The 15,037-nt window shown below is 40.8% G+C and overlaps 1 protein-coding gene across 1 annotated transcript in view; it reads right to left on the reverse strand.

Annotated features, from left to right (window-relative positions):
- WWC1 (WW and C2 domain containing 1) overlaps positions 1-15,037 on the reverse strand; it is an 80,050-nt gene that overhangs the window by 21,841 nt on the left and 43,172 nt on the right. The window contains exons 3-10 of the mRNA XM_081184732.1: positions 14,791-14,994; positions 13,141-13,217; positions 11,204-11,283; positions 10,308-10,437; positions 9,136-9,282; positions 8,442-8,515; positions 6,294-6,536; positions 1,251-1,340 (exon numbers count right to left, since the gene is read on the reverse strand). Coding sequence (XP_081040858.1) covers positions 1,251-1,340; positions 6,294-6,536; positions 8,442-8,515; positions 9,136-9,282; positions 10,308-10,437; positions 11,204-11,283; positions 13,141-13,217; positions 14,791-14,994 — 1,045 coding nt within the window. The remainder of the gene's footprint in view (positions 1-1,250; positions 1,341-6,293; positions 6,537-8,441; positions 8,516-9,135; positions 9,283-10,307; positions 10,438-11,203; positions 11,284-13,140; positions 13,218-14,790; positions 14,995-15,037) is intronic.

Below are 15,037 nucleotides of genomic sequence, written 5' to 3' on the forward strand. Positions count from 1 at the left end.
ACCTGCTAGGTGCATGCAATAAGATCCTAGCCCCATATTGTGTTGATATCTAAATTGTACAGGAGGAGACATGTTGCTGTATTGTGCCCCACAGCCACACATCAGCTCCCTGCATCTCCAGTTGCATCTCCTTATAGTAGTTACTGGGTTGTCATGGGGTTGAGACATATATTGCAAACCAAATTCAGCTTTTCTGCACCAAAGCAAAAAGCATCTGCTCATGCTAATGTTCAGGGGGTTATAATTTTGGGCGGGTTCAAAACACTGGGGAAACTGGATGAAGTTTTTTCTCCTTTTCCTAATACTGCAGTGCAAGGTCACTTAAGGAAGATCAAACAGATAAAGGATTTTTCCACACAATACACAAATAATCTATGGAACTAAAAAAATTCCTTCCAGTAGCACCTTAAAGACCAACTAAGTTAGTTCTTGGTATGAGCTTTCGTGTGCATGCACACTTCTTCAGATACACTGAAACAGAAGTTGCCAGATCCTTCTATATAGTGAGAAGGTGGGGAGGGGTATTACTCAGAAGGGTGGTGGGAATGGGAGATTGGCAGATAGCTGAGATGAGCCTGTTGACGACTCTTAACGACTGTAATAGGTCTTACAGGAAAAGGCAAGGGGTGAGAAGGTGAAAAATGGCTTAGTCATGTATAATGAGATAAGAATCCAATGTCTCTGTTCAGACCAGGTCTATCCATGGTTTTAAGTTTGGAATCTATGGAACTGACAGTTCAGGGTATAGTGATCACTACTTTAAATAGCTTTAAAAGGGGGCAGACAGATTAACGGAACTATCAATGGCTATTAGTAATGATGGGTTAATGGAACGCCTATGGTAAAAGTCTATATGCCTCTGAATACCAGTCGCTAAGGGTTTAAAAAAATAAGAGGTCTGTTTCATTTATGCCCTGCTTGTGAGATTCGCAAGCCCAGCAGTGGGCCATTGATGGGAAAAGGACACTGAGCTAGGTGAATCACAATAACCAATTCATCAGGACTCTTCTTTATGTTATTACTTGTATTTCAAGTAAAGAGCAATGTTTGAAAACACCATTTTGCAACACTATTTCAATCCCAAAGTTAACACAGCAGCAGATGGTACAAAGAAGTGGTGCTGTTTTATGATTGGCAGCAAGTCCGTTTTCAAACCAGTTTTGGAAACATGTTTCCCATAAGACAGAATTGTAGGAGTATACAGCCGATATTCATGTGAAGTATGTGTAAGAAGCCTGTGGGAAACTTACTTTTTCAGCTGGATGTGCAACATTGCCATTAATCGTGTTGTTTCCTCTAGTTCTCGGACCAACTGGTTTCTTTTACTATTTAATTTCAATCTGCAAACAGGGGAAAAAACAGCTTAAAATGCAACTCAAAGCATTATCCTATTAAGGGGCCATAGTAAGCCCTTCCAATGCAATGTCCTGAAGATGGGAAAGGTATCATCTCCAAATCCCTGTCTATAGCAGCATTTTGTTAAAGCAGCATTTTGTTCTTAATATTCACATTCAACTTCACATCAAAAGCTTCTTGCTACATAACATTTTAAAAGCAATTATAGTGTAACGTCAAATAGATCAGAATAGGAATAATGGGTGTCACCCGAAGAAACTTCCTATCTATATAACTATTCCTTTATTACTATTTTTAATTTCTGAAATTCACAATTCTTCGGCATCTTGCACTTCAGATGCATCTTGCACTTCTGGCTTCACACTTTCAGGTGCAGTTTAAGATTTGTTGGTTGTAGAGAACTTTAAGGCAGTTTTGAAAAATAAAAAGTATCACCAGCCATGTTAGTTTTGCGTATAGAAGGCACCTGACCTTCTCTACATTATTCGTCTTTGCAAAAGGTATGCAAACTATTCAGGAAGAAAAAAAAGATCTGTTACATAAGCAAGATTAGTGTTTCCTGGCAGGGACCCAAAAATATGTAAGGTGTTTCAGGAGGATTGTCTCTCACTTCCTTATGTGAACAGACTGAATACAAGAGTTGTTTTAAAGAGAACACTTAATAATATTTCTTGGAGATGAGAGAATAGGTCAGACAATTTCAAAAAGCTAAGAAAAAATAAGTTTTTTCCATTGTGAATGAACGTTAAAACCTGTCACATCTAAGGTACATTAAAGCCACGCTGTATTATTATTCGACAGAAAGGAGAACAAGGGTCACCTTGAGATTTGAGCTTGCCAGAGGCAGGGGTGGGGAGCAGAGAATGCTCCAGCATTAAGTGAGTGTAAAAATGTAGAACCTTGCTGTTGCACACTCAGTTCTTAGAAGGACCTGTTCATGCTAAAAACATTAAAAGAACCCAGACTTGAGGTCTTGTTTCACAATGGCAAGCACCCCACAATGACAAGCACTTGTTTCACAATGACAAGACTGTTCCTCAGAACTCTGCACGACTTTTAGAGGATTCAAGGGGCATACATTTACTGGTAGTTCACATGGGAAAACAGCCAAACTACAAGCAGTGCAGCACCACAAGTGCATCTGAAATTCTTTATAATATACCCCACCACTATTTGTCTAGAACATATCCCTTTTTTGGCTGTTAGGAGCTGCCATAATGGTGTGGGTTGAGGAGACTAAGTCAGAGGTGGAACAAATTCTTACAAGAGTGGAAAGACTGAAGAGAGAACAAAGGAGTGAGAGACTCAGGAGATTATCGAGATGAAGGGAGAAGCAACCCGGAACACCGGAAGCTGCTTTATATAGAGTCAGACATTGGTCCAGCTAGCTCAGTACAATACTGGTTGTCAGGAGCTCATCCTACTCTCGAGTAGGACCCTGGCAGAGACACATGCCCAACTGGCATGTTCCCTCCCTCCTGGTCGATTGTTCGGGAGCTTCAAAAGCTTTCTTCTGCCCGAACATCACAGCGACCGATGCCAACAGACATCGGCACACTTAGGGATCCGCGGAGTCTTCGCAGCTTGTGTAACAGACCTCAGCAACTCAGCATTTTGGCTAATCTACTTTATTTACATATAAACACAAACAGAGCACTGCAACATGACTCCCTCTCTCTCTAGCATCAGACAGCAAAGAGAAAAAACAAAGGACAATAGTCCCACTTCATGGAACACAGCAACACAAACATGCTGTCTCCGTCACTTCCCACTCTGTGGAGTCAAAACATACACCATCATGTGATAGACAAAAATCCCATGACTGCAATCACGGAGCAGGAATTCTAACACTGTCTGCACTGACTGGCAGCAGCTATCCAAGGTTTCAGTCAGGGGACATTCACTGCCCTACTTGCAGATGGCTCAGGATTAACCCTGGACCTCTTGCATGCAAAGCATAGGTGTACATCAATGAGCCATGACCTTTCCCCACTGAGAGAAGACTGAGAACAGAAAGCAGGAGCTTAATATGTTCCTTACACGCTGACTAAAATTGTACACCTATCTGAGTTCCTTCCCTTTCCCATCCACCTATTTAAACACATTCTACTTTATATTCTACTGTATCCAGTTGCCCATTAGTTGGTTCTTTCCCCTACCTCTTTTCAAGAAACATGGGGACTGTAAGGCTGGAGGCACCACATGTTTTTTTAGGACTCTAGCCTTCTTCACCCTCACAGTTCCCTCCACAACAAGGGGCTACTACACTGTTGGGATAGCAATAAATCCCACTAAAGAGTTGCAGCAGAGGCTGGTCGTACAGTGGAGCTCTATAGCATCTAGAAGAAACTACCCTATTGCTTCTATGACAGTTTCTATTGTTGATGCGGAACCAGAGGAAAGCCTGTCACCACACAAATACCTTGGAACAGCCTTCCCCTCCCGTGAAAGGAAGCATGAAGCTTGCTAGAAAACCTTAATTTCTGGATACTGCTTAATTTTAAATAAAACCATTAAGCAGGGTGAGCCTGCTATAGGAGTTTGTTGGTCCCTAGAAGATAATTCAGAATCCACTCAATGCCTTTAGTGGTCTCTTCAATTTTGGGAGGTAACTGTGATGCTGTACCACCCACACAACATTCTACTAATATAAGAACAGTTGTTGGAAATTATTTTTTAAAAAGTTTGACTTTTAAAAAGGCCCTGAGATCTGTAGAACTATTCAGGATAGATTCAATCAGAGATTTCTCATGTTCTTTTTGAACGCTATCTATTAAAGCAGCCTGAGTGGGAACAAAGTTCCCCAACCATCAATCAATTCAGCAGTTGCCCTATAAGAATAGGTATATTGGAAGGAAGAATAATAGGAAAAATATTAATGATTTTAAAAAAATTAAGGGGAGTAAAACATGGAGCACAGTACACACCTCACCCAAATGTATTAAATAGTCCCAGCGGAAGATGCGTGTAGCAGAATGTTTGAGAAAATGGCCGTCTGTAACTAAGCAGCACCACCTCAATAAGCATCAAGTGGTATTTTTAGAAAAAGAGTTGTGTGTGTCCCTCTTTCTCATCTAGACAGCATTCGAATAGCTGGAGGGCAGCAGGAGATGAATAAATATCACATGCACTTAGGATTCTTGAATTTTTCAGATGTCAGGAGGTTTTAAACCCCACAAACACGTTTTTAGTTCATTTGTGTGGGATGGCTGTTAGTTATGCACAAAAAGAAGCCTATAAAATCATGCACAAAAAATAAAATAAGATAAAGGACAGCATGTTCAAGTCATTTTTAGCGAGAAAAGCCTGACTGTCAGAAACATCATTGCAGGCTCAAAGTACTATCCACCCACACACCAAGTCTAAAGAATGGCAATTACAGAGAGGCTTTTCACCTTGTTACTACTGCACCTTCCCATGGGGCTTAATCTATAGCTGAAATGGTGATGCAGTCTCACAAGATCCAGTCACCAAATATAATTCTTTTACTAACCAAATGAATTAAAGGAGACAGAGTGTGAAAAGCGGCAGCTTTTACGTGCTTGATAGTCTTGTTGTCAACCTGCATCCCTCCCAAAACTTTAGTTCCTATGGGGATAACATTTAAAAGAAACATTTGAGTTTAAATATAGCTACAATTCTAATGTTTCTTTGGAGATGTGAGCCTTGCTTCTGCCTAAATCCAAGTAAGACAGCACGAGAAAGCCCCATTTCCATATCAATTTCCGTGTTTATTGGGGGTACTGATGTTGAATGCAGGAGCTGAACACATCAACTTTATAGAGATTCACATCATGAGATGACACTTTTTGCCTGCTCATTCCAAGGTTGAAACAAATGTCAGGAAGAATGTCACTTATGTCAACAGATATCTTAAGTGACTAGAGACCAGAACCAAGATTGTGGCTGGTAAACCCCAGGTTTTAGTATTCTCACTCTCTTGTAATATTAGAACTTGGGATCATATGAAGTCAAATACAAGAAAACATGGAACAGACAAATAGAACTTATTCACACCACACATAATTAAACTGTGGAATTTGCTGTCAAATGATACTGTATTGGCCACCAACTTAAGCAACTTTAAAAAGGAGGTTAAGACAAACTCATGAAAGAGAAGGCTATCACTGGATACTAGTCATTATGGAAGTACTTCCACTGCCAGAGGCCTTTGAATACCAGTTGTTGGGAACCAGCACTCAAGTCCTGCACTCAGGTCCTGCCTGAAGGTTCACATAGGCCAGGGGTGGAGACCTCTAGCTCACAACCAAGTGAGATGAATAGTCAACCCAACAAGAAAAACGCCACAGAAAGGAGACCAAAAGTGGCAGTTAATTGATGCAGGTGAGTCACAGAGGAAGCCTCCATTCTCGTTAGACCTTCTCCTGTGAAGCGGCAAGGCGGCAGCAAAGAGCCTAGACCAAGTCGTGGAGGAAGAGTCATGAGAGGCCAGGACACCTTCTCAGCAACAGTCCCACTCATGGAAGAAGGCTTAAAGGGTGTCTTCAGCAAGGTGGTCAGTGGCAACAGCAGCAGCAGAGAAGGACGACTGTTGAGGAGTTGCCCCAGCCTTTCATGACTCATCCTCTGCAGCTTGCCTGCATCATCCCCTCTGAAGCTGCTTCAATGGTCCAGCAGCTCACTCAGGGCTGTTAACACACTGTAGTTTGCAACATCACCTGCCTGTGGCTAAGTGAATTGCAGTGCGATGACATTCTTACATTTTTATTATAGGTATAGATAAAGTAAACAAAACAAAAGACTGTAACAAATGCAATTAAATTACACTCAGATGCAAGCACCTGTAACAGTTTTATTAGATGCTGCAAGCACCTGTAACAGTTTTATTAGATGCAAGTGTCTGTAATGAGTTTTCTAGTCCACAAGAACAGAAGAAAATAATTACTATTTAAACAAAGTAAAAATGTTAAATGTACCTTTCTGTTAAAGCTTTACTTTGCGTATCTCTTGCAGTTTGAAGATCTTCTTCTAGACGTTTTCTTTCCATCTCCAGTCTTTCCACTTCACCCTGAGTCCACTTCCTAGGGCTAATGAACCTCATTTCCTTTAGAAGTTCCTCCTTCTCATTGATTAACATTAATCGGTCTCGTTCAGAATCCAGCACACCAGGCCAGGCCTCACTATCCAATTTAGCCAACTGTATTTTCAAATTTGCTATTCTATAGGACGAAGGAAAACAATTAAGTTTGCACATGGCACATATTTTCCAGCAATCTCAGAAAAACCTTTCTGTTGGGCTCCCTTGCATATTCAACTAGAGCAGTACTGAACACCACAATTTATCAGATCTCACCAATCATATATAAATTGTGTCCTAATCTAGTGACATAAGATGGCATGTCAAAGCACAGAACCCATTATTTCAGGACACTTATTTTTTTAAAGAAGAAATGATTGAGCTTGTTCCCATAGCAGGGAAGTTGCTGCTTAATTAATTTAAATTCTATAATTAATAGAAATCCATTCAAGCTGCACTGAAGCCTTCTTTGCAGCCATTTTAATGTTCAGCTGCCTGGTTAAGCCCAACATTGTGCTCCACTGATGAATTAGCATTGGCATTAGTTCCTAATCTGTGAATTCCACTGTGAATTTATAAAGAGTGTGTTCTAAGAGGATTGCTCAACTGTAATTTGATAACTTCTGTCAACTATCAGCATGGATATGGTAAGAGGTCAGATTTGTTCTTAAGGTGGAATGCTTTCCACCTTCAAAAATAAAACAGCATTCTATGCATCCTACACAGTAGGGGAGGAAGGGAAAGGAGAATGTTAGCTGCTTTGAGACTCCTTTGGGTAGTAATAAAGCGGGATATCAAATCCAAACTCTTCTTCTTCTTCTTATGAAAGTAAACAAGCCATCTTATAAATCTGGCATCATTCTCTCCCTCTAATTTTCACTTTGCAATTTTCACTTGAAAGAAAGCCATGATTCCACCTGTTCAGGATTCACTGATAGGGAATTTTAGCTTAATCAATAATAGCTTGTAACACTCATATCAGCATTACCAGGAAGTTTTGTCAATGGGGATTTTGTCAATGGGGATTGTAGGATGTCAGGCACCAAATCAATTTTTGTTCCTATAGCTTATAACAAATGAAGGAAAAGACAGTTCAGTCTTTTACTTAAGTTTGCTTAAATAAAAATCAGACTGCACAGTTTCATATGCAAGGTTCTTTATCATTTGCATTATGCCAGTCCTTGCTATTTTCATTCTTATTGCATTGTTACTACAATTTAAAGGATTGGGAATTGAAGCTCAGAGAGAGCGATAGGCAGAGTCTGATTTCCTAGATTTAGACCAATGACTTGCAGCTGAACAATATTGGTTCTCAACCATTTTTACTCTAATTAATGAAATATGGGAATCTGACATCATCAGAAAAGGAAAGCAAACAGTGCTTTAGCTTAACCAAACATTTCAGTGGGACCAAACCTTATCTGAATCCACTACAGATGTAACATGACATTTCATAAATAAATAAATAAAATTTAAAAATGGATGCACATCTCAGGAGTCTTAAACTGAATTCATACTCTTAAAATAAATTTCTTATTCATTACTAAAGTAACTGGAATTTAATTGAAGAGGCACATGGTATCTGAATCAGGAGTACGTTTTTTGTGGAAAGAAGACTCAGAAAATGCCCTCACAAAGTCCCTTGTTTTAAAATAGTGTTAAGCATGTCCTGTTGGCTTGGGGTTTTTTTATGCTCTGTGGTTCTATACCTTTGTTTAATTTTAATAATACAAGCCAACTTTGAGACTTAAAACTAGTGATCAGTCTTTGACAAACAAACACTATATAAAAACTTTGCAACAACTGTAATACAAGTTTATACAATCATCAGTTATTCTGATCCAAAAGCACATTAGTTCCACATGAAAAGAAAAAGTACTCCAAGAAATATTTGACAGAAGTCTGTCTGTAAAGAAAAAAAATCATCCTCATGTTATGTTCTAAATGTGCACCCTTTAAACATACTTGTCCTCTTAAAAAACAGCTGTTTGTCTGCACTATGGATTTAGTGCTTATTGTCAATAGTAGTAGGGGAAAGTCCACTTACTTTCGCTTAGCATCTTCATAATGGAGGCGCAGTCTCACCTTCTCAGCCAATTGATTATTCGTGTTCACAATAAACTAAAGAAGCAAATAGTAAAGTTAAAGGGTGTTGACACATCTTCCCCTTTGTAGATTAAACATGTTGACATGAGTCAGAGCCAAAGCCAAAGCTAAACATATGCATCCAAAGATTAAGAAATAACATATATGCTATAAATCTCTTCCATAAAATGTTACAAAGCAGTGGTTCAAACACTAGGTCCCCACAAAACATTATTTAATAGCTAAGATGGGATGGTGGGACGTGGGTGGCGCTGTGGGTTAAACCACAGAGCCTAGGACTTGCAGATCAGAAGGTCAGCGGTTCAAATCCCCATGATGGGGTGAGCTCCCGTTGCTCAGTCCCAGCTCCTGCCCACCTAGCAGTTTGAAAGCACGTCAAAGTGCAAGTAGATAAATAGGTAGGAAGGTAAACGGCGTTTCCGTGCGCTGCTCTGGTTCGCCAGAAACGGCTTAGTCCTGCTAGCCACATGACCCGGAAGCTGTACGCCGGCTCCCTCGGCCAATAAAGCAAGAAGAGCGCCGCAACCCCAGAGTCGGTCACGACTGGACCTAATGGTCAGGGGTCCCTTTACCTTTACCTTAAGATGGGATACAAGACTAAGGGAAGCCTGCACAGTATTTTAGATTTTACATACATTTCCAGAAACATCAGTTTGGGAACCAGCATCGAGATACTGCTTAGACAATGGGAAACTGGAGTCTTCCAAGGATATATTGCTGGCCCACAAGTCTGATTGTGATCCTCTGTCTGTCACAAAATTAGCTGTCAACCTGGCAAGGTTCTGGAACAATAAAAAATCAAAGTCATCTTATTGTTGCCTCACTGCTGCCCTGGTGCTTTGAAGGAGAAATTTAAGACTGAATAGACACTGTGAGGGGGATATCAGTCCCTTATCAACTGATGGTCTGGTTCACCAATAACTCTATCTAAACCATGGTTAACATTAACTATTAATGAACTGAAGTGTCTGGTAGAAGACTACCTGGTTTATTGTGTCACAGAGTAGCTAAAAGCACCAGCAAAAGTTGCTGAGCCTTGACAACAGTCTGAATATTTTGGTGCTCTTCACTCATGGTTCTTTAGCTTTTGGGTGATGATGGCTCCTTAACAATGGTTAAGGAGGAGGTTTGGATTCACACACAACACAAAGCAATAGTTAAGGTTCTCTAAGGTTTATAGACTAACTACAAATCTTGTTGAATGAGCAACATTTTGAATATAGTTAATAAAGCACAAGTAAGCTACTGAATTGGGTTCACATGTAATGCTAACTCAGTGTTTAATAAATCATATATTAATAAACAATTATTAAGATTATGTGCAAATTAGGACAATGTGAAAAGGCACAGGCCCAGTTACATGTCACATTAAATCAGGGGTCCACTGTCCCTCAGACCTTGTGGGGGGCTGGACTATATTTTCAAAAAATAATAATAATGAACGAATTCCTATGCCTCAGAAATAACCCAGAGATGCATTTTAAATAAAAGCACACATTCTACTCATGTAAAAATACACTGATTCCTGGACCGTCCGCGGGCCGGATTTAGAAGGCGATTGGGCCAGATCTGGCCCCAGGCCTTAGTTTACCTACCCATGAATTAAATCATAGTGGGGGTATGAGAGACAGAAAGTCTAGTGTAAAGAGACTGCCTTGATTTTTAAACAATGATCTTGTACTGATAATTTAAGTTGATGTGTCAGTAGCATACAAGCATTTCTGTTTTTGTAGTTATGGAAACAGAGTCGCTGTAATGGTAGTTTGAGATCTGCCTAGCAGAGGAGTTCACCCAGTCAATTTCATACCATAATGAGATCTTGTTTTTCTTTCTCTCCTGAAGTGATGGCCTTCTTAATAGCTTTCATTTCACTTAAGATAGCTTGTGCCTCATCAAGTTTATATCCACCTTGGGTATCAGCCATTTTCATATCAATTCTTCAAGATGATGTAAAAAAATAGAAGAGAAACAGTTATTAACAGGAAAAACAAGACTAGTTAGCTCTAAAGACAAGGGACTTTGCTTTATGAATCTTGTTTCAGGGGGTGGGGGTCAAAAGAGTGATTTTTTAGCTACTGGTGCTGTACCCCGCTCAAAATCCACACCAATGGGATTTATTATCTGTCTCCAACTTAATGAAAAAATTGAATTTAAGATTTCAGAAATGGCAGCGACTGTGTTATTACTGATATTTGTAAACTGCTCTGGAAGCCTCTTGGCTGAAGAATAAGTTAATGTTTATTATTTATTTATTAAACTTTCAACTTATACACAGCCCTATACCCGGAGGTCTCAGGGTGGTTCACAACAAGACCACAACATGTAAAATCAATCCAAAAGCAATAACCCAATAACGCCCCCCCCCAAAAAGCCACATTCTAAAAGGGTGTTGGATATCAATAAGATCAACCAAAGGCCTGGTTAAAAAGGAACATTTTTGCCTGGAGCCTAAAGGTGTGTAATGAAGGCTCCAGGGGAACTTCCCTGGGGAAGTTAACTTATGTCTATTTTCATAAAGGAAGAAAAGGGGAAATATCAAATTAAACCATGAACGGCAAACTATAGGAAAAATCTTGGTTACAAGCTCGTGGGGAGTCTGGCGAGAGCAAAAATCACAAGCCCAGGATCAGACTAAGTCAAATCATTACATTACCCAACTAGATATAAATTAAAAATGGTAGCAGGTGAAGATAATTAACTTACTTCTTCAACGTTTGGAAACCAATTTCCTTATACTGTAGTTCCTGTCTCATATGGGCAACTTCTCTCTTCAGTTTATTAACCTGTTGAAATGTGAACAGAGCAAAGTATTTTGTACTTTAACAAATATTTTCCACTACTTTATTCAGAACTTTACTTTAAAACCCAAGTGAGGTAAACCAAGTAAGTGCTGCAAACCTTTGGAAAACGTTAAATTAATAAATAGCGTATATGGAACAATCTCTCTACTATCAATTGTTATGGTTTTACCATCTTTTAAGGTTGGAAGAAAACAGTTATTAATGTTTTTGTAAATGCAATTATAAATTGAGAAAAACTAAATTGTAGGATTATGGCCATGAAGCAAAGGTCTTTGTTTTGCACTTTACCTTCCTTTCATTCACTTCTTGTTTTGATTTGGTTCAAATTTGTTTCTATTTTGCTGACTCTTCTCTTGGATGCATGTATGTGATATATGTAATCAATAAAAATAAAAATGTTGTTATTTTGTAATGGACACTGTGCATTAGCCTGGTTCATACATCACCAAACCATGGCTTAGCCCTGCACAGTAAGTAGCATAACCACCAGCACATTCTCACTAAGCCATGCTTTGGAGCAGGGGTCCTCAAACTACAGCCCATGGGCTGCATCCGGCCCACCAGGGTCCTGAATCTGGCCCACTCAGGCTTGTGAGAGTAAGATGCCCGGAGTTGCTGTAGGACAGAAACCTGGAGGGAAGCTCGCTGGCATCAGCAACCGGTTTGGCTCGCCATCCGTCGCGCTTCCCCCTCCCCTTCCTCCCAGAGGAAGAGCTGCCCCTTCCTGTCTCTCCAGGTCCCTCCCTCTCTCCCAGCCAGTCTGAAACTTGCTTGGAGGGGCATGTGGCTTGCCCAAGGAAGGCGAGCAGGAGCCACGCGGGAGACTTAGGACCTTGTGGTGAGCGGGCTTGGCGGACAGAGACCCAGGACCTTGCTGGTAAGTGGGAATGCCGGGCACAGCTGCTGAAGGGGCTGCGCAGCGGCCTAGTTGGCAAAGTGTGCGCAGGATCGCTTGCCAGCCGCATCCTTCTGGGTAACTTTGCTCTCCCAATCGCCACCCCTCCGGTGCGCGCTCCTCGTCTCCCACTGCCCTTCAGGTCAGTGCAGGTCAGGGGCCGTGGTTGTCCCAAGAAAGTGCACGAGGAGAGGTTACTTTTGCAAAAGGCCGCAGTGAGTCGTGGGGATGGGCGACACGCAGGCAGGCTGTGGGGACTGGGAGTAGGGAGACACAGGCAGGCTGGCGTGTGGGGATTTGGGGTTGAAGAACAGGCATGCAAGCTGGGGGGTATGTGGATGGGGGTTAGGGAGACACACGGCAAGTTGGGTCGTGAGGATGGGGCTAAAGGAGACAGGTGCAGGCTGGGTCATTGGGTTCTGAGTTAGGGAAGCACATGCATAGGCTGGGTTGTGGGGAAGGGGGTTAGGGAGACGTGTATAAGCTGGGTTTTGGGGATTAGGGCGTGTACAGGCAGACGCATGTATAGGCTGGGTTGTGGGGATGGGGGCATGGAAGGCCTGCATGTAGACTGGGCCATGGGAGTGAGGGAGATTCATGTGTAGGCTGGGTTGTAGGGACGAGCATTAGCGATACTGACCATCTCATTACCCAAAAGCAGGCCCGTACTTCCCATTGAAATACTTTGTGTTGATTAAAATCGTTCTTCATTTTAAATATTGTATTGTTTTTTCCCTGTTTTTTGTGCACCACAAATAAAATATGTGCAGTGTGCATAGGAATTTGTTCATATTTTTAAAAAACTATAGTCAGGCCCCCAACAGTGTCTGAGGGACAGGGAACTGGCCCTCTGTTTAAAAATTTTGAGGACCCTTGCTTTGGGGCATTGGAAATTTCAGGTTGTTATATTACAAGGAATTAAAAGCACCACTTTCCCCTCTTACCCTAGATTTTGTGGTAGCAATTTCCGCTTTAAGAATTTCTGGATCATATTTTGAGCTAGATGAGGAACTGGAAACTACTACAATAAAAGGAAACAAACAAACAAAACAAATATTAAAAGCACACCAAAGAAGGAACAGAAAAGTATACGAACAAATCACAATATTTCCCTTGTAAGCATTTGAGTTAATAATAATAATAATAATAATAACAATAATAATAATAATACAGTGGCGCCCCGCAAGACGAATGCCTCGCAAGACGGAAAACTCGCTAGACGAAAGAGTTTTCCGTTATGGAGGTGCTTCGCAAAACGAATTTCCTATGGGCTTGCTTCGCAAGACGACAATGTCTTGCGAGTTCCTGCTGGGTTTTTTCCCTCCCCCCCTTTTTCTAAGCCTCTAAGCCGCTTATCAGCTGATCCGATCAGCAGATAAGCCGCTAAAAGCCGCTAATAGCGCTAATAGCACTAATCCGCTAATCCGTCAATGGGCTTGCTTCGCAAGACGGAAAAAACGCTAGAAGAGAATCACAGAACGGATTCTTTTCGTTTTGCGAGGCACCACTGTAATAATAATAATAATAAATGGCAAATAAACACAAAATTTTGGGTTGACTATCTAGCAGTTTCCGGAAAAAGAGGGACAAAAAGTATTAGAAAATGGAAACAAGGGAATCTGCAGTGATTTCAATTGAAAGCTTGTCTCAAAATGTAACGTCAAGATTTGAGAAGTAACAGCTTGCTCTTCCAATCCTAACTTTCCATTTTAAAGGTGTTTTCTGTTTTTAGAATTTCAGCATTTAAAGTAAAACCTTTCCTACTGACAAAAGTCACTGTGACAGTTTCTACTAATCAAAGTTATTTGTATACATTAATGTCATATAGTATTTATGTGGAACAGCAGTGACACGAGTAGCGAGTCTACATGCATGTAGACACTATTTGTGGTATAGTTTATGCGTATTACCTAATGTTATTTGCTCTTGAATAAGGGAAATAATGCACAACTGATTCTTTTGAAATTTGTCTCCACTATCCAGCACTTTCAAAAGTCACTTTTAAAAACAGAACAGCAGCTCAATTCTTGGCAGTGGGAGCTGCTGCAAGGAAAACCTCCAGGTTTTTATGAAGTTCTTTTTCTCATGGATAGTTATTGTGGATTGTAGCCCATATCTTCAGGCAGTTCCAAATCTTAACCTTCAAAAGGCAAGACAGAAAATTCCAAAATATAGCTCAGCTATGCAAAAAATTTAAAAGGCTACAGGCACCAATGATCATGAAATGTTTTTAGTGTATAGCTTAAAGGAGATAGGTTTGTTTTCAACAGACTGATCCTATGGTGTAAGGGACAGGAGGTTGTAAGACAGGATTACAGTGGTACCTTGGGTTACGAACTTAATTCACTCCGGAGGTCCGTTCTTAACCTGAAACCGTTCTTAACCTGAGGTACCACTTTAGCTAATGGGGCCTCCCACTGCCACCACACAATTTCTGTTCTCATCCTGGGGCAAAGTTCTTAAACTGAGGTACTACTTCTGGGTTAGCGGAGTCTGTAACCCGAGGTGTTTGTAACCCGAGGTACCACTGTACCAAGCTTCATGACATACTAGCAGAACTAGGATAAAGAACAAAAATCTAACCAAGAACTCACAACTAGTCTGAGATCCCAGCTTGTGCTCCCAGACATCATGAAGTTGTTGGTATTCTTGCTGTGCTAGTTCAAGCCTTTGTTGCTTGACCTGGTAGATCTCCTTCTGAGCAGTCAGTGCTTCTTGTGCCAGTACCAGGTAGTCCTTCAGCATGTGTTCCTGCTCCCGCCGCCATTGCACTCGAGGATCCTCTATCTGCGTAGTTTCTTTGAAACAAGTGAACATCTTTAGAGATAACTTAAAACAAAT

Source organism: Podarcis bocagei, assembly GCF_964188305.1.
Source record: "Podarcis bocagei genome assembly, chromosome: 2".
NCBI classification, from domain to species: domain Eukaryota; kingdom Metazoa; phylum Chordata; class Lepidosauria; order Squamata; family Lacertidae; genus Podarcis; species Podarcis bocagei.